The 25,101-nt window shown below is 35.8% G+C and overlaps 1 protein-coding gene across 2 annotated transcripts; it reads right to left on the reverse strand.

The window, feature by feature from the left end:
* Positions 1 to 1,688: 1,688 nt before the first annotated feature.
* CBR4 (carbonyl reductase 4) lies at positions 1,689 to 24,384 on the reverse strand. 2 transcript variants are annotated; one of them, XM_044224824.1, is made up of 5 exons: positions 24,069 to 24,384; positions 21,787 to 21,907; positions 20,936 to 21,072; positions 18,101 to 18,235; positions 1,689 to 3,021 (listed from the first exon to the last, which is right to left on the reverse strand). In XM_044224824.1, the coding sequence occupies exons 1-5, from the start codon at positions 24,196 to 24,198 to the stop codon at positions 2,843 to 2,845; spliced, it is 702 nt and encodes a 233-aa protein (XP_044080759.1). In that variant the 5' UTR covers positions 24,199 to 24,384; the 3' UTR covers positions 1,689 to 2,842. The 2 variants fall into 2 exon arrangements, with proteins under 2 accessions (XP_044080759.1, XP_044080758.1); XM_044224823.1 differs by having other exon boundaries at positions 24,057 to 24,384.
* Positions 24,385 to 25,101: the final 717 nt, after the last annotated feature.

Below are 25,101 nucleotides of genomic sequence, written 5' to 3' on the forward strand. Positions count from 1 at the left end.
TCTTGCCTAACACAAAACAATTGATTGACTTAGGATCGCAAATTCAATTTTAAATGGAAAGTAAACATCAAAATCAGAGATAAATTACCAAAAGAGATAAATTATCAAAAAAGATTAAGTCACAGGGATTTGATTTAAAAAAATAGTATTCCAGGATGCATACTGAGAGAACAAATGTATCTCAGTGACTATCACCAACTATAGCACAGAGTAATGGACTCCTGAATGGATCTTGAATCAAAAAATCATAGTGGTTTATCAGTTATTTATGGAGCATATCCAGTGTACTCAGGGATGACTAGGCAAAGTGGGGGTATCAAAAGAAGTTCCAGATATTTAGCAGGTATTCAACCAATATTTGAGTTCAGTAGCTAAATAAATGAAAACACAGTATGGTCTCTACCCTGAGGAGCTTACAATGTAGTAGAAAGATAAAACAAATATAAAAGAAATTTAATTATTAAATAATTTGTATACAGTTTACCCTTGAACAATGCAGAAGGTTGGGGCACTGATCACCTGCACAATCTAAAACTCACCTATAACTGATGCCCAAGAACATAATCATTAATAGCCTACTGTTGACTGGAAGCCTTCCCAATAACGTAAATAGTGAACACATTTTTGTAAGATGTATATATTCTGTATTCTCAAAATAAAGCTAGAGAAAATATTAAAATCATAAAATACATTTACAATAGTGTATTATAAAATATGCCCATTTAAGTGGACCCACACAGCTCAAAACCATGTTGTTCAAAGGTCAACTGTATCTATGTCAAGTTGTTAAGAAATCACAGAAGTTCTTGAATGGCTGGACATACACAACAGCTGCCAACTGATTTGAGCAACAGGACACCAGTATTAAATTACAAATTCTACCAGGTCCATGAAAGTATGTGAATTCACCTGGAGTGGAAAAGTGAAGGCTTATTTTACCTATTTCAAAATCTCTTCCCATATTCTACTACTTTGATATGGCCTGTGTGAGGGAGATGTATCAGTTAAAAAGGTTATAAATATACACTCTTAAAGGTTAAACCTATCTGTAGCTTAATGTCACTAATTGAATGAAATATATTGGTTTCTTCCTCATCACCAGTCAGATCACCCTCACTGATGATTTCAGAGATGAAGTATCCGGAGAAGGAAATTCTAACCTGAAGAGGATGTTATGTGAAGAAATGCAGGTAGCTAAAGGTGTGCAGGTGACGCAGCATTAGAAAAACGGCCTACTTTGTCTCCACAGACTCTCCTACCTTAAAAGCATCAGCTACAGCACTTGAAACCATCCTGACTGCTCCATTTCTTTTATATGCCTAGAACCGTTAAAGCTTGATAAATCCTATATATTACCATGCTTGCATTTAGTAAACAGTTTGATTAATAATACTCATTTTACTCACACTTAATAACTTCCTCACTCTTAAATAGACTTCTCTAAGTAAAGATTATTTTGAAGGTAAATTTAAAATAATTTTTGAGTCAGGAAGCTTGATGTAGAATTTAGATCTTTTATTACCTTTTACTTTATTTTTTATTTTTATTATCTTTATCACATTGCATTTATTTAGTACAATCTCCTCACACCTTTGCACTGAGTTGCAATATAAAATTAAATCTGTTTAAATAAAATAATGTTCAGCACTAATAAAACTCTAAAAGATTACTTTTTAAAATGCAGTAAATATTTAAAACATATTTTGAAATGATAAATAATAAAAATCAACATGAATCCAGTGACATTATCCTCCACATTATTTAAAATATCATATTATTCCCCACAAAAGAATTCAATATGAGAGTTCAATGCAAAAGAAATATTGCCTGATATTTTACATTCAGTTTGTGTCTTTACTTCTATTCTCAGGCATATATTTTCTCTTAAAAGTAATGCTTTAACTGTTCCTTATGAATACATCTTATTCATTGTTACTGCATATTTATTTATCATTTTTTGATGACTCAGTAGTAATTATTACTGTAATTAATTACATATTTCTGTAATTAAGCATTTCTGAAGTTTAAGGGTAAAAAAATCATATTATATTCAATCATACAAAATACTCTTGATTTTAAAAATGTCATTATTTGTTATACTATTTTTAAGTAGTTTGCTAAACTGAGTGTTACACAAAAAAACTACTTCTATTTCCTAAGTTGATAAGAACTCAGCTCATTCCTATACCAGATCTTAAAACCTTAAGGGTTAATCTTTATCATCTTTGAGAATTTCTAAAGAATCAGTCAACTATATCACATCTGTATTTGTGAATTTGTATTTGTGAATTATTTTGTCCAGCCGCTTCATCAGGATTAATGCACTCAAAGAAACCAGGCTCTAAATTCATGCCAAACTGATCATTTTTTTTCAACCTGTATAAAAACTGTTCTTCTAAGGTATATGGAAAAGGAATACAAAGTGTAACTGGCAGGACTGCTAAAGTACTAACAACTAAATAATATCCTATAAATACTCCTATCTTAGCAATGGCCCAAACGTTAACTTCTAGAGAATTTTGACTGATACAATAAAATAATTCATGCCCAATTAGATTATATAACTTTTGCACTTTTGAGACCAAAAATATAAATTAGTGTCCATTTATATCACTTGCAAATGTCTATATACTAAAATTGCTAGAGCCTATAAGGTACATACCACTTAGAAAACACAAATGGTTAGACAATGCTCTTTTCAGATATATTCATATAAAGATGAAAATCAATACGTCTATCATCAATAGCTCTAATTAGCAAATGTCACCCGCACAGGTATGACTGTCAATAGCCAAACTGTACCCTTGATTATAATCACTATTATAACTGAATAATCTGTAAATCATATCATGAGTTGTAATCCCCCATCCACTACCAGAACATGCCCTGTAATATATGGTGATTCTAAAAGAAACACAACCGCATGTGCCACATCAATAGGTTCTCCAAACCTCCCAAGTGGGATACTTTTCTTTAAATGTTCTTCTTTCAAGTCTTTCGTCATATCTGTGTGAACAAATCCTAAAAGAGAAATGTTTTTTTAGTTGAAAAGAGTAGGCACCAAGCCGTCTGCTCAATTTTAAACAAAAATAAATTTGCTCCTGATAATTTTGAGATTATTAACAAACTTGTTTCGGAAATACAGAGTTCTGCTAGCAATCAAGCAACCAAGTCTACATTTTTATTCAATTTAACTCAATGAAAATTTACTGAACACCAAAACATGTGACTCCCAAATAACTGGCCCAACTCCTAGCACAATATAAGTGGGTAGATACAAACATGAAAATTCATTCCTTGGGGGACCTGTCAATAGCTTTCTTTATGGAAGAAACACACACCTGTATCCCTAAATATAATAAAAGGTCATCTGGTGAATACCCTTATACATAAAGTACCACAAAGAAGGAATTTTCACTTGATTGGGAGTAGAGGGGTAATAGGGTTAGAGGGGAAAAAAGCGGTCACATAAACTGATGAGGCACTTCTGACAAAAATTAGTTTTGTTTGCTATAGCTAAGATAGCTGATGATGAGAAAGACCAGTATTTCCAATATTTATATAAGAAAAAAATCTTATGGCATGATCCTATTGTGATGCAAGTATATACTGAAAATTCAAACTTTAACATGGCATTGGTTTTCTAAAGTATATGGTTCTGTGGGATAAAGTACCACATAATATATTAGACAACCAATTCTAAATGATTCATATCATAGATACATGCCAGAACTATAAATTTATTAAGAAAATCTTGTGAGATCAGTCTGAGATGAAAACATTTTACCAATACTCAACTTAAAAAAATCAGTATACTGTACACAACTCATTTAAAACTTTTGAAGAAGAGAACAAATAATTAATCCTCATGAAATTAATAAAGATTTTTTAATTTTAAGGTCACGAAAAATACATGGACTAAAAGTCAGACGTGAAGTGCAGTTCAATGTGCAACCTCAAAAAGTTTTCAAAAAAAAAACAGTTTTCAGACTGGCTTGTGTTAAAATTAAATCATTTTAATTCAAACTGTAAATTAATCTAAATACACTGCCATTTAAAGTATGAGGATAAATGTTAACTAAACACTGTACTAAGAATTAACATAAGGTCACTGGTTTATTATGTAATACTATGTTCTTATTTAATTTTTCTTTGCCTTAGGTTTCACTTACAAATTTTTAAAGATTTCCTTAAAAGTCTAATAAGAAACAATCACAGATTTTCCTAACATGAAGCCTGCAACAGTGACAGCTTTCTTATGGAAGAACTAGAAACAAGCTGAGTATCTTTCAAAAAGAAACTGGTTAAAGAAATCCTGGTACAGCCATACTGTAGAATAATATGCATCTATTAAAAATGAATCTATGAAGGACTTTTAAAGAGGAAATAGTATTTGCCTATTAAAAACGAGGTTACAAATGCATTATAACCCCATTAAAAAGAAAACAAAATATGTATATACTAATGACTAAAACAACCACCAAATATTAACAGTGATTATCACTAAATACTAGAATTACAAGTGATGATTTTTACTTTCTTCTCTGGATTTGTCTATACTTTCCAAATTGTCTACAATGTATGTATACTATCTTTGTATTCAAATAAAAAGTTATTGAAAAAGATGCACAGTATTAACTTCAGATTCTCTGAAATGAGGACCTGGAATAAAAAAAATAATGTTATACTATTTATGTGTTTCATTGTGAGATTACATTGTGAAATACAACCTTATCTGCCATTAAATCTTACATTTTTTTATTCTTTTTTAAGATTTTATTTATTTTTAAAAAAGATTTTATTTATTTATTTGACAGACAGAAATCACAATAGGCAGAGGCAGGCAGAGAGAGAGGGGGGGAGGCAGGCTCCCTGCTGAGCAGAGAGCCTGATGCAGGACTTGATCCCAGGACCCTGAGATCATGACCTGAGCTGAAGGCAGAGGCTTTAACCCACTAAGCCACCCAGGCACCCAAATCTTACCACATTTTTTAAAAAGTCCACCCCATTTACTTCAATCCCTTTCCTCTTTAAGGGCAATGAGATGAAAAAAAAAGAAAGAAAGAACAATGAGATGGCCCGATGGAATGCAAGAATTAAAAAGAAGTAGCTGACAGAGAAAATAAGAACACTGGACAAGCAGAATTTCAAGTGAACAGTACATGAAACTTCATCTACAGTGAAGAGTCATAATAATCAATAGGCAATCCAATTACCTTAAAAAGCACTATCATGGGACTTCCTGATATCCAAAGTTTGGACACATTTATTTCCAAAAACACCTCAGAGTGTATTAGGAAAAAAAAAACCCTCATCTCACACATTAAAAAAGATGAATGAATTAAAATTATGAATGTAACATTTAAAGATTACATTATCTTCTCAAGGAGTTCATGATATACCTACTTTATTCAAAGGTTGTTTTGAATTCTAGCAAAACTGGCATAAAATATTTCCCCACTAACTCTCAACACCCTCAGCAGAAAATCAATAATGTATTTTAATCTTAAATAAAAGAAAAAACTTGGGGTGCCAGTATGGCTCAGTCAGTTGAGTGTCTGACTTCATTTCAGTTCAGGTCATGATCTTGGAGTCATGGGGTCGAGCCCCGCATTAGGCTCCTCACTCAGCAGGGAGTCTTCTTGAGATTCCCTCTCCCTCTGCCCTTCCCCCAGCTCTTTTTCTCTCTCTCTCTCAAGAGTAAATAAATCTTTTTTTAAAAAAAATTCATAAAAACTATAGTAAAAATGTTTTTGCAAGGAAGACCCTGTAATGATGAGTTAGCAAACTCCAGGCTCAACGTCTAGTGAGCTTTTTCTGGTTCTGGTGACTTTTTCTCAAAAGCAGCACTTTGTGATAAAAAGATCACTGGATTAGGACATATTAAATTAGATTCTGGTTCCCTGCTCTGCTACTACTATCAAAGCTAGGACCCAAGCAAAGTCATGTAGAACCTAAAACTGTATGACTGTTTTCTGCATCATAAAATAAGTGAAGTAGATTGAAAATGATGGATCCTTGAGATATCTTTTAGCTCTACAAAACTATGATTCGAGGATGAAAAGTATGCCTCATTAATGACAACTGTCCTTGAAGATTAGGAAAGTGAGGTCCCCTAAAAGAATCCTCGGTTCCTCGTTGGTAGCTGGGTGGATAATTAGAATAGCTCCAAATGAGGAAGCACTGATGCTAATCTAGGTTTTTATTCATTCTGGGCAGAAAGAAACAGATTTGGGTCAACATCAGGCCTTACATGTTTGTCACTTTTGAGACAAAGAGTAAGGCCACACTATCTGCGAGAGGCCATCTGAAGGCATTTCCATCTTGGGAAAAAAGGCAGATATAGAACAAAGCATTTAGTACAGAAAGAAAAACCTTGGATAGGAAGAGAGATCTAGACAGTGAGATAAGTTTAAGAATTTCAGTGAGATAGAAAGAAGTCTTATGCCTCATATATACAGGCCACAACAGATTATATTCTTCCAAAAAACAATCAAATAAGCCAGGTACATGAAATAGATAAAGGCTAATATCTTGAAGTTTTTGGTAAAGTCTTGTTCAACATTACAGCCTAGATTCAGCCCCACCAGAGTCTGTGTCCACGTTTGGTCAAATTTGAGAAGGAGAGGTATCATCTGAATCCAACAATGATTGCAAGAAGTCCAAAAATGGAATCATGATGTTCAAACACCCACCTCACATGAATTTTATCCCTCCACTTCTCAAGCCTGGAACATAAGGGTATTATTTCACAAGGTAAAGTCTGCCACAGATTCTTCCCAGGTCTATGAATGGATAGTTATGATGACAATCCTTGTGGGACAGCTGCTAGCCAACCCTGAATGCTAGACAAAGGCTAAAATAAACTGGGCATCAGAGGCCAAGCTGAAATAAAGGGATTAATTCACCAATATTGGCTTTTCCTCTTTGATTCTGATGTCTGATATGGAGACCAAGAATATCCAAAGACCCAAGAGCCTTTCTCTCATCATTATCGGCAGGTTTTTTTTTAATCAATAGACTTATTTTTAGAGCAGTTTTAGGTTTACAGAATAACTGAGCATAAAGTAGAGGGGGTTCCCATATATTTCCTTATCACATTAGTCCTATTTTCCCCAATTATTTATAGCTTGCCTTAGGGTGGTACATTTGATGGTCCAATATTGATACATTATTAAGTAAAGTCCATAGTTTACATTAGCATTCACCCTTTGGATGGCATATAGTTCTATGTTTTTACAAACATGTAACATAACATATCCACCATTACAGTATCATACAGAATAAATTTACTGCCTTAAAAATCTGCAGCTTTAAAAAAAATGTAAATCTTTACCAAACTTATTAAAAATCAGATATAAAAATGTGAAGCTAATTTTGAAAGATTTCAGGCCCAACTAAATTTCGATGTCATTTTATTTTATTTTTTATTTTTTTTTTTTAAGATTTTATTTTATTTATTTGAGAGAGAGAGACAGTGAGAGAGAGAATGAGCGAGGAGAAGGTCAGAGAGCGAAGCAGACTCCCCATGGAGCTGGGAGCCTGATGTGGGACTCGATCCCGGGACTCCAGGATCACGCCCTGAGCCGGAGGCAGTTGTTTAACCAACTGCGCCACTCAGGCGTCCCTCGATGTCATTTTAGGCTATAGCTCATAAACCATGTGATCCTCACTTATAAATATATTGACAACCCAGGTCACTGCATATAAACAGCCTATTGGCTTCTCTATCATATATCACAGGACCTCAGCAGAGATATCAGCAGTCCTTAAACATTTCACATACTCATTTTTGTGCTTGTACTGCTCTCCAGTTTGTGCTTTCTCCTTGGCCCGATAGGACTCTCTTCCATAACATTCTGTCACTTTATTTATAAAGTTCTGGAAATTTTGTTCTCCTACTCACTTTACTATGTATGTATTTACAATGCCTTTCAAGCTGGGTTATGAAAATATTAAACTACCCATAGGTGCCACTGTCCAACAAATGATGTTATTATTGATCACTTGGACAATTAGAGGTTTCCAGCTGGAAACAAAGTTATCATTCCTTAAGCCCACAAATAAATCACTGAAATGACACACCCTCCACTTAGAATAAGGATACTTCCACTTTAGTTCCACATACATGACAACACTCTCAGTGTATCTTTTTAAAAAAGGTACAGATAGGAGCACCTGGGTGGCATAGTCCATTAAGCTTTAGACTCTTGATTTTGGCTCAGGTCATGATCTCAGTGTTGTGAGATCAAGCCCTGTTTGGACTCCATGCTGGGTGTGGAGCCTGCTTAAGATTCTCTCTCTCTCTCTCCCTTTCCTGCTGCCCCATCCCCTACTTTCCCCCTCTTTAAAAAAAATAATAATAATAATAAAAATAAATTAAAAGGTACAGATATACTCTTCCACATAAAAGCAAGTACACGGTTCTTGTCCAGTGAGAATTTATATTTGATAAGTTATAAAGAAAATGTGTTTCTTTTATCCATTTTTTTTGGTTAGTTATATAAATAAATAGCATCTCATTTCCATATTAGTTGATCACTATGTTAGCTTAGAAAGCTTTTATATACAACACAGACCATATATTTAAATAAGATACCAGAATTTTAGGCTATCACCAATATTAATAATCGTAGGAGATATACTATTTGATATATACATCTACTGGCTCGGGTTTTGATTCTCTGGTATATAGAAAGAATTAAAATAACCACAGACACTTTTTTTTTTAAAAGGAGAACAAACAAGGCTGTTGCCAAAAACTAGACCAAAATTTTAACCTGACCAAATTCAGGTATCTTAATATTATGTTAGCAGAAAAGTACAGGGAAACAGTGTGAAAAATCAATTCCATAACTAAACAGCACATAAGAAAACCCAGAATAATACCTGTTTTGGGTAGCTGCCAAGCTTACGCAAACATCTGTCAACAAGATTTTCTCCAAGCGGTAAACATAAAATGAAAGCTCTTCAACTTAAGAAAGGGAGGGCTGGACATTAAAGGTACCCTACAGAAATAAATGCAATGCTGTACTATTTGTCAGATTTTAAAATGCATATACCCTTTGAGTCCTGGCAGTTTTGTTCCCAGAATTATTCTCATTATACTCATACACATATAAATTACATATAAGTATTGTCACTGCATTATTAATTGTAATGACAAAAGATCAGAAGCAATCTAACTGTCCATCATGAGGCAACAGGATAAATCCATTATGATACACCCATAAGACAGACATTACCGTCTTTTAATTCAGCCATTAAGCCATTAAACAGTCACATAAGACTGCATATTTTATGATTTGGTTTACATTAACTGTCCCAGAATAGGGAAATCTACAGAGACACAAGGTAGATTAGTGGTTGCCAGAAGCTGGGGAGACTGGAGGCAAATGAGGAGTGAATGCTAAAGGCTATAGGTTTTTTGGGGGATGATGAAAATGTTCTAAAATGTATTCTAAAATTCTGAAACTATACTAAAACCAATGGATTATACAATATAAATGAGTGAATTATATGATCTGTGAATATTGCCATAAAGCTGTTATTTTAAAAAGTAAAGCAGTTCTATATGGAATATTATGGAATCAATTCCAAGATATATTGCGTTATGAATAAAGCAAGATACAGAATACTGGATAGTATGATACAATTTGTTTTCTTTTTACATATATAGTTATATATTCATATAAATAAATACAGACATATACCTATATATTACAGGTATATACACACACATATTTTTATTGACTTGTATATGAAATACCAAAGACACTAGTTAACAGGAATTATTTTTGAAGAAGGAAACTAAATGAATAGGGGAAAGAAGACTCACTTTTTAATCTATGCCTTTTTGTACTCCTGAATTTTGTACCATGTTTGTAGTATCTATTGAGAACACATTTTTTAAAAAATAATATATCCATTATAGTTTCAATTTTTTAAGGTTATTTTTTAATTTTTATTTATTTATTTGAGTGAGTGAGAGAGAGAAGGAGCAGGGTAGGGGCTGAGGGAGAGAGAAAAGCAGATGCTCCGCTAAGCAGAGAGCCTGAAAGAGGCTCAATCCCAGGACCCTGGGATCAGACCCAACCTGAAGGCAGATGCTTAACCAATTGAGCCACCCAGGCACCCCTATAGTTTCAATTTATCAAATATTCGGTTGCTCATATTCAATATTTTCTAATCGGTTAGATTTATCCAGAAAATATTCAATATTAGAAAATATTCAATATTTTCTAATCAGTTAGATCTATTTTATATTTGAATACCAAAGCTTAGTAACTAACTGATCTTTAAGAAGTCAATAACATTAGGCAGTGAATAAGGGCCTAATTTATACTTTCCCTCTTTCTTGGTTTTCCTGTTTTGATTTGCTTCTTAACTGTTTTCCTTAACTGGAAACTCCATTTGAAGGTAGGTAACCAGGAAAACTGACATAAGAAGAAACATATTTGTTAATTCTGAGGCCTGTCAGTTCTATTAGAAGATCTGGTGATGAATCTGTCTGAAATTACTACCTAAAATAAATAAATAATCCATACAATCAATTTAATTCTTCTATTTCGACCTGCACTTTGCCTCTAATCAATAAAGCATATTCACACTATGAATCCTGCTAAGTATATATGGCCAATAATAAAGGTCACCCTATGAAACGGTCACAATTTTAGTGACAGCTATTTTCCTATACTACAAATTATACTGGAAAATAAGATCTTTCAGAAAGGCTATACAAACACACTTCCACAACATTCCTAAAACTTCTCTTTGTATACAAACTGGATTCCCCATTATTTAGCCTGTTGCCTTGAAAACTGATTCACTCTGACAAAATTAAGCATTCCTTCTTCAATGTTTCCATAGCATCATATATGTTCCTCTACTTTACATCTGTCATTCAGCTTTTTAATTATTTGTTTATATGTCTGTCTTTCTCACAGTACTTAGCCCCTCATAGCAGAAATACCTTATTCATTTTTTATAATTTTGGAAGCCTTGCATATAGAAAAAACTCGAAAAAGATTACTGAGTTATTATGAATTAGAAACACGTGCATCATCCTTAAATCATCTAGCTTTTAAATGATCATGAACTAGAATTAACTCTTCCTCACCCACACTATGGCAATCCCTTAACAGAGTAAACCAAATACATGCGGCCCCAAATCACAAATAATCTATTCCATATATGGTTAAACTAGGCTAACACTAAAATCAATCAGGTTGCATAAGCATACACAAACAGAAAGCAGTGTCAAAATGACAGTACAAGTTTTGGATTATTTTTTTCTTATTTTTTTTCTCTAAAATGGTTGTATATAAACTAGAGTCATTTATCAAATGTTCATGGATTTGGAACGCTTGAATTTAGGTAGTCTCTGTGACTGAACAATGAACTGAGCTGAAGGCACATAACAAAGTACAAAGGTTATCAGGACAATTTGACATTTCCCTAAACCCTGCTAGTTTAGCATCACTGCCAAATAAAACACCAATCCCAGGGGTTCCTGGGTGGCTCAGATGATTAAGCATATGCCTGCAGCTCAGGTCATGATCCCAAGGTCCCATGATCCAGTCTGGAATCAGGCTCCTTGCTCAGGGAAGAATCTCTTCTCCCTCTCCATCTGCCTCTTCCCCTGCTTGTCCTCTCTCTTGCACTCTTTCAAATAAATAAATAAGCAAACAAACAAACAAACCAATCCAGCACACAAGCTGGAACCATTAGTGACCCAAAATGGAAAGGTGTCAAAGGTCTACATCAGCCTACTCTCCTACAACCAACCAATGAACCAAAAGGTCTTTTCTGTACAGATAATCAATTCTTCAATACCTACAGTATACTAGCACAAACATTCCATGGCAAACTGTCCGAGGTATACGAAAACAAACATTTCATTCAGAAGTTGCGTTAACACCTAACCCAAATTTTTATCACACCAAAAGTGATAGTATAGATTTGAGTTTTAGCACCTTTTTATCACCCTCTTCACTAATCCAGGTAATTTGTGTATATGTTTTGGGTTTTTTTAAATATCCATTTGGTCCAAGGACAGTTTATTCTTTTTATAATGGCATGGTCTAATGTCTTTGGTAAGTTAAACTTTTGTTTATATTACCTGCATTCTGCTGAACTGATGAATCACAAAGAATTCTAATTTCCAGATAAATGATTTTTGATGTTGTTGTGGGACTTCTTGAAATTTTTGAAATACCGAAATATAAGGTATTCTTAAAACTAGAGTTCCTTTGTTACATGGTCTGCTTATAAATCTATGAAATCCCAGATACTTGAGGCAACATCCATAATTTTCATTTTGTATTTCTAACTGGGTTAATACTAACTTTATACATGTTTAACTGATCTGTATACTTTGGAATGTCACTTAGGTAAGGTTTCTGACTAATCTTTAAGTCATCACAATTAATACTTGCATATTCGACATTTCTGGACCTATTTTGGCTGAAGAATGATGTACAGTTGCAAACATTTTGCATTTCATGTTTTGGAAAACTTAATATGTTTTTATATAAGTATTTTAAGGAAATTTCAACTGCTTCTATTATTCTGTGAACTAAACAAACTGCATAGCACTGAGTCTTCTGATAGATGTCTATATGCTACATTGTTTCAGTCACTTCTGGAAGGTCCCATAATGTATGTAGATCATAACAGAGATCAGCATCTAAAACATGGTCCCTTTCTCGCCCAGGGGGCTCAGTCAGTCAAGCATCCAACTCCTGATTTTTGGCTCAGGTCGTCATCTCAGGGTCATGGGATTGAGCCCTGCGCTGGACTCCACGCTCAGCAGGGAGTCGATTCTCTCCCTCTCCCACTCCTTCTCCCTCTGCACATGCTCACTCTCTCCATATAAACAAATAAATCTCAAAAAAATTTTTTAAAATAAAAAATGAAATATGGCCCCTTTCTCAAACTGAGCAACTTAACCTTTTCCAGATGAGCTTTGGCAAAAGTTTTTCCTTATAATTCTGTGTTCTTATTTCGGTTTAAGTGAAAATTGGTTTTATAACTCTGTCTTGAAGATTATATCAACACGTTCACACTTCATCCCTCTTTCTGTCTTTCAGATTACTTACAACACTGTGAAAATTTAAGGTGAAGGAGGAAATTCTAAAATAGGATTTAAGTGACTTGTAGAATGCTCTGTGTTCATGAGTACAGAAGGCTACTGAGTGGAACAGAACTTGTTTAAAATTTAAGGCAATTAATTTGAAGCCCAACAAACCAGCTGTAAGCTGCATATCTGAATTTATTTTAAAAGATTTAGCATAAGTTAAGAATTGGAAAATTTTTCTGAAGCATTTCATTTGAGAGACAGAGAAAGAGACCATGAGAGAGAGAGCATGAGCTGGGGAGAGGCAGTAGCAGACTCCTCACTGAACAGGGAGCCCGATATGGGACTTGATCTCAGGACCCTGGGATCATGATCTGAGCAGAAGGCAGATGCTTACCCAACTGAGCCACAAAGGCACCCAGAAATGAAAAATTTCTTTAGACTTTGGCAAGCTACACTATAATTCCAATCATTGTTTTAGTATTTTCCGATTACCTGTAACTGACAGATCGAGTTAACTGGCTTTGCATCCCATTTAATCCATCGGTATTTCAAGCCATGAGAAATGCCCAAAGTAAGCACAATAAAAGCCACAGGTACACAATAATGTTCTACTTGTCTTCTTTTTTTTTTTGAAGATTTAATTTATTCATTTGACAGACATAGTTCACAAGTAGGCAGAGAGGCAGGCAGAGAGGGAGGGAAGGAGGCTCCCCTCTGAGCAGAGTGCCCCATGCAGGGCTTGATCCCAGGACCCTGGGATCATGACATGAGCCGAAGGCAGAAGCCCAACCCACTGAGCCACCCAAGCCCCTCTACTTGTCTTCTTGAGAAGTCTCTGATTTCCGTGCTCTTAGCCCAAATCAAACTTGCTTTGTATTACAAGTGAATTGCATCTCTGCTGGCTTGGTTCTTCCTACATCATTAACAAGAAGACAAGCATTCCTCATAGATTTCCTCTAGGAGACTAGCTCTACTATAAGCTTCCTATTGTGACTTCTATTTTGAAAATTATTAAACAGCCAAATCTATTAAACAGTCATCTTCATTCTTGGCCACTCCAACATATGTCTGGTTTTAGAAACCTTTGTTTCTCTAAGCAGTGCCTTGGTCATATGTAATAGTATTTTTTGATGTCAGAGTATTCAGTCTCATCTCTTGTTATCATGTCCTACCACTTTGTTCCTCCCATGCCATCAACAATGAGCCTCAGAGCCCATATCCATTTGTTAAAGAGACAACTACAGATAAAATCACTGTTAAAATCTTGCTACTTCATAGGCTGTTTCTTCCTCCTGAGTGTGTGTAAATATCTTTTTATCCTTCAAATTTTTCTGTATTGAAAATCTAACATGAATCCTGGATAGCTCTCTAGGGTACAATGAGGTCCAGTGAAAGACATTACTTTGAAAACAAACACCTCGTGACCCCTGGCAATTCTTTTTCTAAATACCAACTTCCTGGAAAAATCAGTATGTCAGTAATTGTACATGACTGCTTGGTGAAATGTGCAAATGACATCACATATGATAATTTGATAATTTCCTCTGGTCTATTCTGTTATTAATAGCATACTGGATTACAGACCTATTCATATATTTTAAATATAGAGAAGTATTATTTCTATAAGATAAACTGAAAAAATATATTTAGGTAATATACACATTAATACTTGGAAAGCTCTGCTTTGACACTGACAAAGTCTAAATTAATTAGCAAATTTATCCCAGTGAGCAATAAGTTAGTGGAACATTCCAAGAAGAGAGAAGGACACTTAAAATGGAAATAGTTCTCCAAAGTATACAATTTGGAGTTCTACTAGTGGATACATTACCAATACCCACTGCCCCAACTTGAAATTCTCACATTCAACCCTTAAGAGTTCTTAATTTATAACTAATTTTTAAATGAGAAGTTTCTCTTGTGGTTTCAGTTTAAGGGTAGTCATTTACTAGAAAATGCAATGTGGGGACTGGGGGCCCCTGGGTGGCTTAGTTGGTTAACCTGATTTCGGCACAGGTCATGATCTCAGGGTCATGAGATCAAGCCCCACATCAGGCTCCACACTGGGCATGAAGCCTACTTAAGATTCTCTCTCTCCCTCACTCCTCCTCTCTGTAAAATTAAAAAAAAAAAAAAAAGGCAATGTGGTTTACACAAACAAAACATCCTTGGCCTCCTCCTTGAGGGTAGTGCAGAGACTGGCAATACAGGCAGGTTTAGCCACTTAAGCCCTGTCAAGATATAGTCATGCCATCACACATTTCACTACTCAAGAATTTAGTAACCATGAAGATTCCATGTTCCTACTCTGATACTCAGACGTACCTGATGATGCTGATGTACTTAGAAACACAGGAATAATCTCTGCTATTAATGTACAAAGCCACAGTGTACATAAATTATATTTAAAAAGAAAAAAGCAAAACTATCACTATTTGCAAATGACATTACCCCCACACAGACACACCACCCTAAAAAGTCCACCAAAACCCTACTAGTAGTAACAAATGAATTCAGTAACGTTGTAGGATACAAAAGCAATACAGAAATCTGTTGCATTTCTATACACTAATAAAGAACTAGAAGAAAAGAGAAATTAAAAAAAAAAAAATCCTAGGAGTTCCTGGGTGGCTCAGTTGTTAAGCGTCTGCTTTTGGCTCAGGTCATGGTCCCATGATCCTGGGATCAAGCCCCATATTGGGCTCCCTGCTCAGTGGGAAGCCTGCTTCTCCCTCCCCCATTCCCCCTGCTTATGCTCCCTCTCTCGATGCCTCTCTCTGTTAAATAAACAAAATCTTTTTTTTTTTAATCTCATTTAAACTTACACCAAAAAGGATAAAATCCTAAGGAATAAACTTCACCAAGGAGATGAAAGACATATACTCTGAACCCTGTAAGACACTGATGAAGAAACTGAAAATGACACAAAAAATGGGAAGATACTCTATGCTTGTGGTTTAGAAGAATTGTTAAAATACCTACACTACCTCAGTAATCCCTATCAAAATATTAATAGTAATTTTTCACAGAACTAGAACAAAGAATCCTAAAATTTATATGGACTCACAAAAGACCCCAATAGCCAAAACAATCTATTTATTTATTTATTATTTAAGTAATCTCCACACCCAGTGTGAAGCCTAAACTCATGACCCCATGATCAAGAGTCACATACTCTATCAACTGAGCCAGCCAGGCACCCCTAGCCAAGAAAATCTTGAAGAACAACAACAAAGCTGGAGGCATCAAAATCCTAGATGTCACATTATAAAGCTACAGTAATCAAAGCAGTATGGTACTGGCACAAAAACAGACACACATATCAATGGAACAGAATGAAAAGCCCAGAAATAAACCCACTCTTACATGGTCAATTAATCTATGACAAAGGAGACAAAAATATACAATGAAGAAAAGACAGTCTCTTCAATAAGTGGTGTTTAAAGAAACCGAGTAGCCAAAGAATGAAACTGGCCCATTTTCTTACATCATACATAAAAATAAACTAAAAATATATTAAAGATGTACATGTGATATCTGAAACCATAAAACTCCTAAAAGAAAACATAGGCAGTAATACCCTGGACATTAGTCTTAGAAATATTTTTCTGGATCTATTTCCTCAGGCAAGGAAAACAAAAGCAAAAATAAACTATTCAGATTACATCAAATTAAAAAGCTTTTGCCTCTGGGGCACCTGGATGGTTCAGTGGGTTAAGCTGCTGCCTTCAGCTCGGGTCATGATCTCAGGGTCCTGGAATCAAGCCCCACATCGGGCTCTCTGCTCAGCGGGGAGCCTGCTTCCTTCTCTCTCTCTCTGCCTGCCTCTCTGCCTGCTTGTGATCTCTCTCTGTCAAATAAATAAATAAAATCATTAAAAAAAAAAAAAAGCTTTTGCCCAGCGGGGCAGGGGGGGGCGGGGAATCAACAAAACCAAAGGCAATCTATTGAATGGGAGAAGATATTTACAAATGATATATCCAATAAGGAGTTCATATCCAAAGTATAAAAGAACGTATACAACTCAACACCAAAAAAACCCAAATAATTCCATTAAAAAATGGGCAGAAGACCTGAATCACCATTTTTCCAAAGAAGACATAGAGATGGCCAACAGACATGTAAAAAGATACTCAACATCAATAATCATCAAGGAAGTGCAAATTAAAACAATGAAATAGCCCCTTACACCTGTCAGAAGGACCAGTATCAAAAAGACAAAATATAACCAGGGTTGGCAAGAATCTGAAGAAAAGGAAACCCTTGGGCATCACTGGTAGGACAAATTGGCACAGCCACTACAGAAAACAGTACAGAGGATCCTCCATAAATTAAAAATAGAAATATCATACAACTCAGTAATTCTACTTCTAGGTATCTACAGAGAAAAATACTAATTCATTATATATATGCCCCCCATGTTAATATAGTATTATTTATAATAGCCAAGAAATGGAAACAAGCTAAATGAACATCCATGATACATGAATGAAGAGATGTGATATATACACACAATGGAATATTACTCAACCATAAAAGAGAATGAAATCTTGCCATTGACAACAACAGGGATGAATCTAGAGGGTATTATGCTAAGTGAGTAAGAGGGAGAAAAAGACAAATAACATGATATGATTTATACGTGGAATCTTAAAAACAAAACAAACCAAAAAAAAAAAAAAAAAAAACCAAAACAGAAACAGACTCATAAATACAGAGAATTGATGGTTGCCAGAGGGGAGACACTTGGAGGGACAAGCAAAATAGGTGAAGACAATTAAAAGGTACAAGTTTCCAATTATAAAATAAATAAGTCACAGGGACGGAAAGTACAGCACAGGGGACATAGTAATATTATAATAACTTTGTATAGTGACAGATGGTAGTTACCTCTCTCATGGTAAACATTTCATAATATATGTAAATTTTTTGAATCACTATATTATATACCTGAAACAACATAATATTGTATGTCAACTATACTCCAATTTTTAAAAAAAGAAAAAAGTTTTTACTGACCTGGTGCAACTACATTCACTCTAATTTTCTTTCTTGCTACTTCTTTAGCAAGAGCGCGTGAAAATCCAACTAGTCCTCCTTTACCTGCACTGTACACAGACTGGCCAGAATTGCCTTTTAAACCAATAATACTTCCTAGAAAAAAATAAAAGCAAATTCAAACCAATTAATGGGTTATTTCAATATTTAGATAATTTAAAGTAAACAAAAAAGGTACAAACCAGTTTACCTTGCCCTTTGAGAAAATTAGGAACTACTGTCATTTGAGTAGTAAAACTCAGGGTTTAAGTCTTCTCCAGATACAAACAGAAAACAGGTTCTGAAAGAAGCTTATGTAAAACCTCAAATGTCAGGAAGGGGCTTGAGAACTGATCCATCAAGTGAAAGAAACCCACTCTCATCTGTGAGTAGGTCAGACATATAGTATTTATAAAATACTATACTATAGTATTTATAAAAGCTGCCAGTAGGAAGAGGTTAGAACCACAAAAAATCAGATAAAGGCTGATTAATTTTATGGTTCTACAACATAAAGATGAGGAGGTATTCATTTCCACCTAAAAAATAATTCACCCTAAGATAAATCTCACTAAATCTGAACTACCATCAATCTAAAATAACAAAGGTTCAATTACAAACTTTTTGTAAAACTGTAATTTAGTTACCTTCAATGATGTATCGTAACTTGTACTGACTACTAAAGATTCTTGCGTGGTCTCATTTATATGAATATGAAATAATTTATAATTTATAATTCAACTGTCAACTGAATGCAAATATTTATTCTTGCAAAACAGAAATGGGGAAGTGATTTTCTGCACCAGTGACCTGTACTTATGATATAAAAATTAATCAAGAACTTCACAAAATCTTTGAAAAAGTAATTTTATTTTAGGAAAAAAACCACCCCAAATACTTTTATATATATTATAATCAACAAGCTCAAAATTAAAACATCTGCCTTATATATTCAATGCCAGGGAATGACAAAGAAAGAGAATTGTGAAGCACAGAGAGAGAAACATCAGACAGAGGAAACACAGATAGTGAGGAAAAAGGGGTATCCAGGAGAAAGAGAAATCCAGAGAAACAAAAAAGAAAGAAAAATATTGGCATGGGAGAAAGGCCAAATAGGAAGCTTTGGTTTATACCACACACTATTGTCCATCTAGTCAATAACTGTTAAATTACTGAACTAATCAATGAACTTACTAACAGTTTAAAGTAGTCCTTTCTGTAAAAAGATTCTCTGATTTTTAAATTATTTTTATTTACTTTTAGCACAATTCTAAAAGTTCTGCAAGTACACAAAGGACTGATCTAGGTTATTTAAATGTATCTAAAAAGGGATATTTTAGAGTTAAGTACACCCACATCAGGTGGTGTATAGAGGCCAGTACACCAGCATCTGAGAACCCAAAACCATTACCTGGCTGTGTTAGGAGGCAAAGGTCGACTCATCTTTTACTTTTTAATCATTTACTGATCTTTTTTAAGAAAATTCATTCCTGGGGCGCCTGGGTGGCTCAGTGGGTTAAGCCACTGCCTTCGGCTCGGGTCATGATCTCAGGGTCCTGGGATCAAGTCCCACATCGGGCTCTCTGCTCAGCTTCCTCCTCTCTCTCTCTGCCTGCCTCTCTGCCTACTTGTAATCTCTCTCTGTCAAATAAATAAATAAAATCTTTAAAAAAAAAAAAATTCATTCCTTACACTTTTAAGGGTAAATGTCAAAAATGTTCTAATTCTCATTAGCACAGTATTCTTTTCTCATTTTCAAAAGAGAAAAACCATATATTTTGGCTTGGAAAGCCATTTCCTATATTAAAAATAGGATCATTTACTTTAACAGAGCAGGATTCCCCTTATGCAGCTTTTTAAGATATTACCACTTTAAATTAAAAGGCAGATGATATGCCGCTATTTTCAAATTACCAAACTGGAATAGAACTGTAAGTCATTTTGCATTTTAAGGTCTACCAGCACATACTAAATGGTCTACCTGCCCCATGGGTCAATGAACTGAAGACTAGGGGTTACTTACATTCATTCTAAAAAACTGAAAAGCTTATTCCCTTAAGAAAACTTCCTCCTAGGGGGCGCCTGGGTGGCTCAGTGGGTTGAGCCACTGCCTTCAGCTCAGGTCATGATCTCAGGGTCCTGGGATCGAGCCCCACATCGAGCCCCACATCGAGCCCCACATCGGGCTCTCTGCTCAGCAGGGAGCCTGCTTCCCTTCCTCTCTCTCTGCCTGCCTCTCTGCCTATTGTGATCTCTCTCTGTCAGGTGAATAAATAAAAATCGTTAAAAAAAAAAGAAAAAAAAAAAAAAGAAAACTTCCTCCTAAACCTCTGTACTAGATTTATTAGTGACACATGCAACTGCTGTAGAGATCATTTTTTTAGTCCCCACTACCCAAAATTTTTCAATTCTTTATCCATATTTTAAAAATCAGGTTTTACATGAAAATCACTTTCTCTTAAAAAGTCAAGTGGCTGGCAAAACTGAGACCAGATCTGTGTGTAGGAATAATCAACTGGATCTAAACAGTGGCTGCCACTTGACATGGCTTCTGGACAATGAAGCTGGGCATCTTTTGTCATATATCATATTTTCAAATACCTGGTGGTGTCACTCAATTCACATCTGCTTCAGCACTACAAGAATGAATCTGTGGTTCCTAATTTACCCACTAATTGGTTAATCAAGTCCTTCTTTCCATACACAGTAAAAAGACCCATTTCATCCAAGTTTCACACATGAAGAAACTCCAAATTAGTCAATTAAATATTTTTATGGTACTATGAGATAAGTCTAATTTCACAGGTTAAGACTCACCTACATTAACAATAGACCCTCTCTGCTGTTGAATCATAGTCTTCAAGGCAACTTTACAAGTCAGCATGGAACCCAAGAGGTTAGTATGAAGCTGAGATATCATATCTTCAGTTTTTGTTCTTACTAAAAGGCTATCCCTACAAAAAAACAAATAAATAAAATTTAAAAAACAGTAGCATATAAATTTAAAATGGGATAAAACCAAGTTAAAAAGTAAAAATTGTGTAACATTTTAACTGAAAGCAGAGTATTAGGAATATATGTGAGCTAGAATACCTACAGAGTCCCATTTTAATCTATATTTGAAGGGAATTAACATAACAACTGATAAATGAGAAAAGATAGAGCTAGCAGTAGGGTTCAGAAGCAAATATTTCTAACTACTAAAAGTAATGCCATATAACCAAAATAGCTTGAATGAACTAAGCAACTGCCATTATAGTAAACTCTGTTTAGCAAGAAAATATACTATTCTAAATATTATCCTAAATTCACCTTTAAAAAGAAAATATCTACTCTAATACTATTAAGTTCATGAACTTATACAATGGTGACAGAAGTCAGAATTGTGGTTACCTGTAACATAGTATTAGCTGGGAAGAAAATGAAGGGAGCCTTCTAGAGTGCTGGAAAAGTTCTATAGTTCAATATGGGTGTGACTGTAATGTTAAAATTGATCAAACTATACCCTTACTGGTATCTCAACATAGAAGAAAAGAATGTATAAAAAATACATATTTTCTTCCAGTTACAAGTAAAGCAAGTTAATATATTTACTCATACCAACCAAAGACATACTAGGAAAAAAAAAAAAAACCCATACAGGAAATGTACTTAAATTTGGGACCAACCTGTTAATTCCAGCTGCATTTACCAAGAAATTAACTCGACCTAAATTTTTTTCCACCTCTTCAAATGTATTTTGAACATCACGTTCTTTGGCAACATCACAGCTAAATGCTAAATGATCTCCTAAGGAACAAAGTTAAATTAGCATTACTTATAAATTATAATTTCAATTTAAAAATTATTCAATACACATTTGTTGAGTATCTACTATGACCTAAGCCTGTGATTAGAATCTAGAGATAAAAGATGATTATGTCATGGATTCCTCCTCTCAAGGAGTTCAGTCCAATAAAACTGGGAAGGGGGTGGATGGGAAACAAGGAGAAGTAAAGATGGGGAACAAGGAGAAGTAAAGAATTAAATCCTAAAAATGTTTTTTTAATCAGGAAAAAAATGGAAGGAGGGCCTTTTTGTATTCATAAGGCTTTGTAAAATTCATATAATATTTCTGGCTTTGATGGCAACCCCATGCTATCCAATTCAACAGTGTTTGGTTTTTGTATTTCTTTTTTGAAACTTGTGTCTAATTCCGTTACACTTTTGTTAAATGGGTTCCCTGGTCCTAAGATTAAAACCTAGGGGTCTTCCACTTTTTTTTTTTTAACTATGGCACATATATTACAGTAACTATTATTCAAGTCTGACCACTACAAAGCAGGAAGCTATTAAAAAAAAAATGTCAAAACTAAAAAACACATACACACAAACTTTTTACCAAAAACAACTGTTACTCCCCCTTTTTTAAATGCCCACATTTTGAAGATGTTTAAATACCAAAAGAATACATATCAAAGAAAGCATTTTCCATTCAATAATACATAACTGTAATACTCTAAAATGGGAGTTTTTAAAAAACTAAACAATTGCTTATTTTCTGGCTGACCTCGCCTAGTAGTGGTCAACACTAAAATTACACTCTAAGGTCTTTGGAAGCAGTAAGTTTTCTGGGAAGTCACACCTTGTAGGTGAAAACCAATCACTTATCGAACACAAATTCAAAGAAGTAAAATGCCCAAAGGCATCCTCTGTGACCCACTGTTGGCTTTCATTGAAAACTTGTTGGGTTCACAATAACCCTTGGAAGCTCAACCAACAGTTTTAATATATTCCAGCAAACACTAATGGCTTGGGATGACACCATCAGGAAAATCACTTTCTCACTCCTTTGTGACACAGTAAATATGAGTAGCAAGAAGCATTCACGGAAATCCTCCCTGTTCTGTAACTTGCGGGGTTTTCCCCCTCTCTAAAAAGAATCTAATCCCCCTCTCTAAAAAGAATCTAATATTTTCCCAGCCCAAGTGCAAAATTAGAGTAAACCAATAGTAACCAATTGTAACGTTAAAGTAACAGCCTCCAGATTCATCCCCAGGCCTCTTCCCAGTGCCTCCCAGATAGTGAACGAAGTGCATTCGTGCCTCCTACTAAACTGCAGCATCCTGGCATCTTTCCTTCATCCTAATTCTCCCTTATAGTTGCAAAATAATGCAAAACAATTACTAATCCATTACTAATAAACGAAAAGATTGGATTTTAAATGCAATAAAAAGGAATCTGAATCAATTTTCCATTTGTAAAAGCCACCAAAACAATGTAATAACCTATTAAGTGGCTATGGATGCAGGAGAGCCAAAAAAAAAGTGTATCTCAAAACCGGCTAGTACTCAAGAGTTTGTCTATAAAATACAGCCCGCAGCCTAAAAGAAAAACAAAACAAAACAAAACCGAACCGAACAAAACAAAACCACAGCCCGCAGCAAGACTACAGCGCTGCAAAAACTACAGCGAGGCTTTCAGGCTTGTCATGCCTAGCCTTCCTGCCTCAACTACTTTCCGCCCAGCCCTGTCTCCCGGCGGCGCCCGGGACTTCGTGGCACGAAGGTACCCTTTACCCTCCATAAAAAATTAACTGTTGTGAGTCTCCCTCCTTCCAGACACCAAAACAAAACAACGCAGCACGGTTAGCCCTAGCCTCAGGGGGTGGGTGCTTAATTAGTAGGGCCTCAAAGGACAGCTAAGTCTCAAAGAAAACCCCAAGTGTTCAGCCCCTGGCGACAGGCGGTGTGGGAGGAGACACTGCGGGAAACCGGGTGTTGAGGGTTCTCTACCCAAACAGGTGTCCACACTCAAGACGGGGTGCTCCTAGACGTGGGCAACTAAACTGCTAACCCGCAGAGCCGTAAACGCCAGACCCTCTCGTTTTACAAACGAGAGAACTTTAGGCTCTCGGACTGCAGCCACACAACCTGGGCAACTCCATTTCGGTACCTACCGCCGAGCTCACCGGCGGCGGCTTTAGCCATTTCCAGATTTCTGGCGATGACGGCCAGTCGGTAGCCTTTTTGGGCCATTAACTGGGCCACTGCCCTCCCAATGCCTCTAGAGCCTCCGAAGACAGCACAAACTTTGTCCATCTTGGCCCACAGAGTCGCAAACTCGGAGGAAAAGAGGGCTAGGAGTGACGGCCCCTTTCCAGATTCTCCTGGCTTTTAAACCACAGATGCTTATTAAAAGACCAAACTGCCGCCAAAGAAAAATAAAAGTTAACACCGCTTTACACCTCCCGCCGCGGGACTTCGCCAACCCAGTAGGCGGGGCAAGAGGCGCGGAGAGTACGCCGCATACGCATCGACGTCAGCGCGCACAGGCTACCAGTCCCAGAGCCCTATGGGGGACGCAAGCGTGGAAGAGCCCAGGGGGCCTGGGACAGGCCGTGAAGGGCTGCGCTGCATGCTGGGACTTGTAGTCTTCACGAAGGAGCGGAAGAGGCATGGGTTCACTGCTCAGTGGGAAATGTACTCAAGGCAGTGAAGGGGAGTCCGGCTGACCTCCATACCCGTTGGGACATGAGAGTCAGAATTAGAGTTCAGATGAACTACCATTCCAGTTTGCCTGGTACTAATGGGGTTAAAACGCTGGACTTAACGTTTTAAAATCGTAACAGTCCCGTCAACCCAGATAAATTGATTATGTTACTTAAAACCCAGGATATACATTATTCAGGGTTCCACTGTCTGCTTTTCATTCAGGAATTGTTTTTGGCTTAGAGACTAAATGCTCTGCCTATTGAAGAAGTGACCCCCAAGTATCACACTCACGCAAAACCTATCCTACCTGTACCTAATCCAAGTTGCAACGGAAATAGATCTCACCCCACCTGAATATTACCATTCATCTCAAAGGGTGTTGCAAAGGCAGATGCCTATCAAGAACATATATAGCAGGAACTCAAGAAACGCTAAGTGACTGAATAGTCTTGCAGACCGATGAAAAAAGCATGTCTGCTGCAAACAAAAACAGGTTCCTACAATTCTAAA

Source organism: Neovison vison, chromosome 11 (assembly GCF_020171115.1).
Source record: "Neovison vison isolate M4711 chromosome 11, ASM_NN_V1, whole genome shotgun sequence".
In the NCBI taxonomy this organism is placed as follows: domain Eukaryota; kingdom Metazoa; phylum Chordata; class Mammalia; order Carnivora; family Mustelidae; genus Neogale; species Neogale vison.

What these genes read in the sequence shown, in the direction of transcription:
- CBR4 (XM_044224823.1), bottom strand. Translation starts at nt 24,198, where the DNA reads ATGGACAAAGTTTGTGCTGTCTTCGGAGGCTCTAGAGGCATTGGGAGG. An exon ending in AATGCAGCTGGAATTAACAG is followed by an intron (nt 21,073 to 21,786) that starts GTTGGTCCCAAA and finishes GTTTTTTTGTAG; the next exon opens with GGATAGCCTTTTAGTAAGAA. An exon ending in AGGGTCTATTGTTAATGTAG is followed by an intron (nt 18,236 to 20,935) that starts GTGAGTCTTAAC and finishes ATTTTTTTCTAG; the next exon opens with GAAGTATTATTGGTTTAAAA.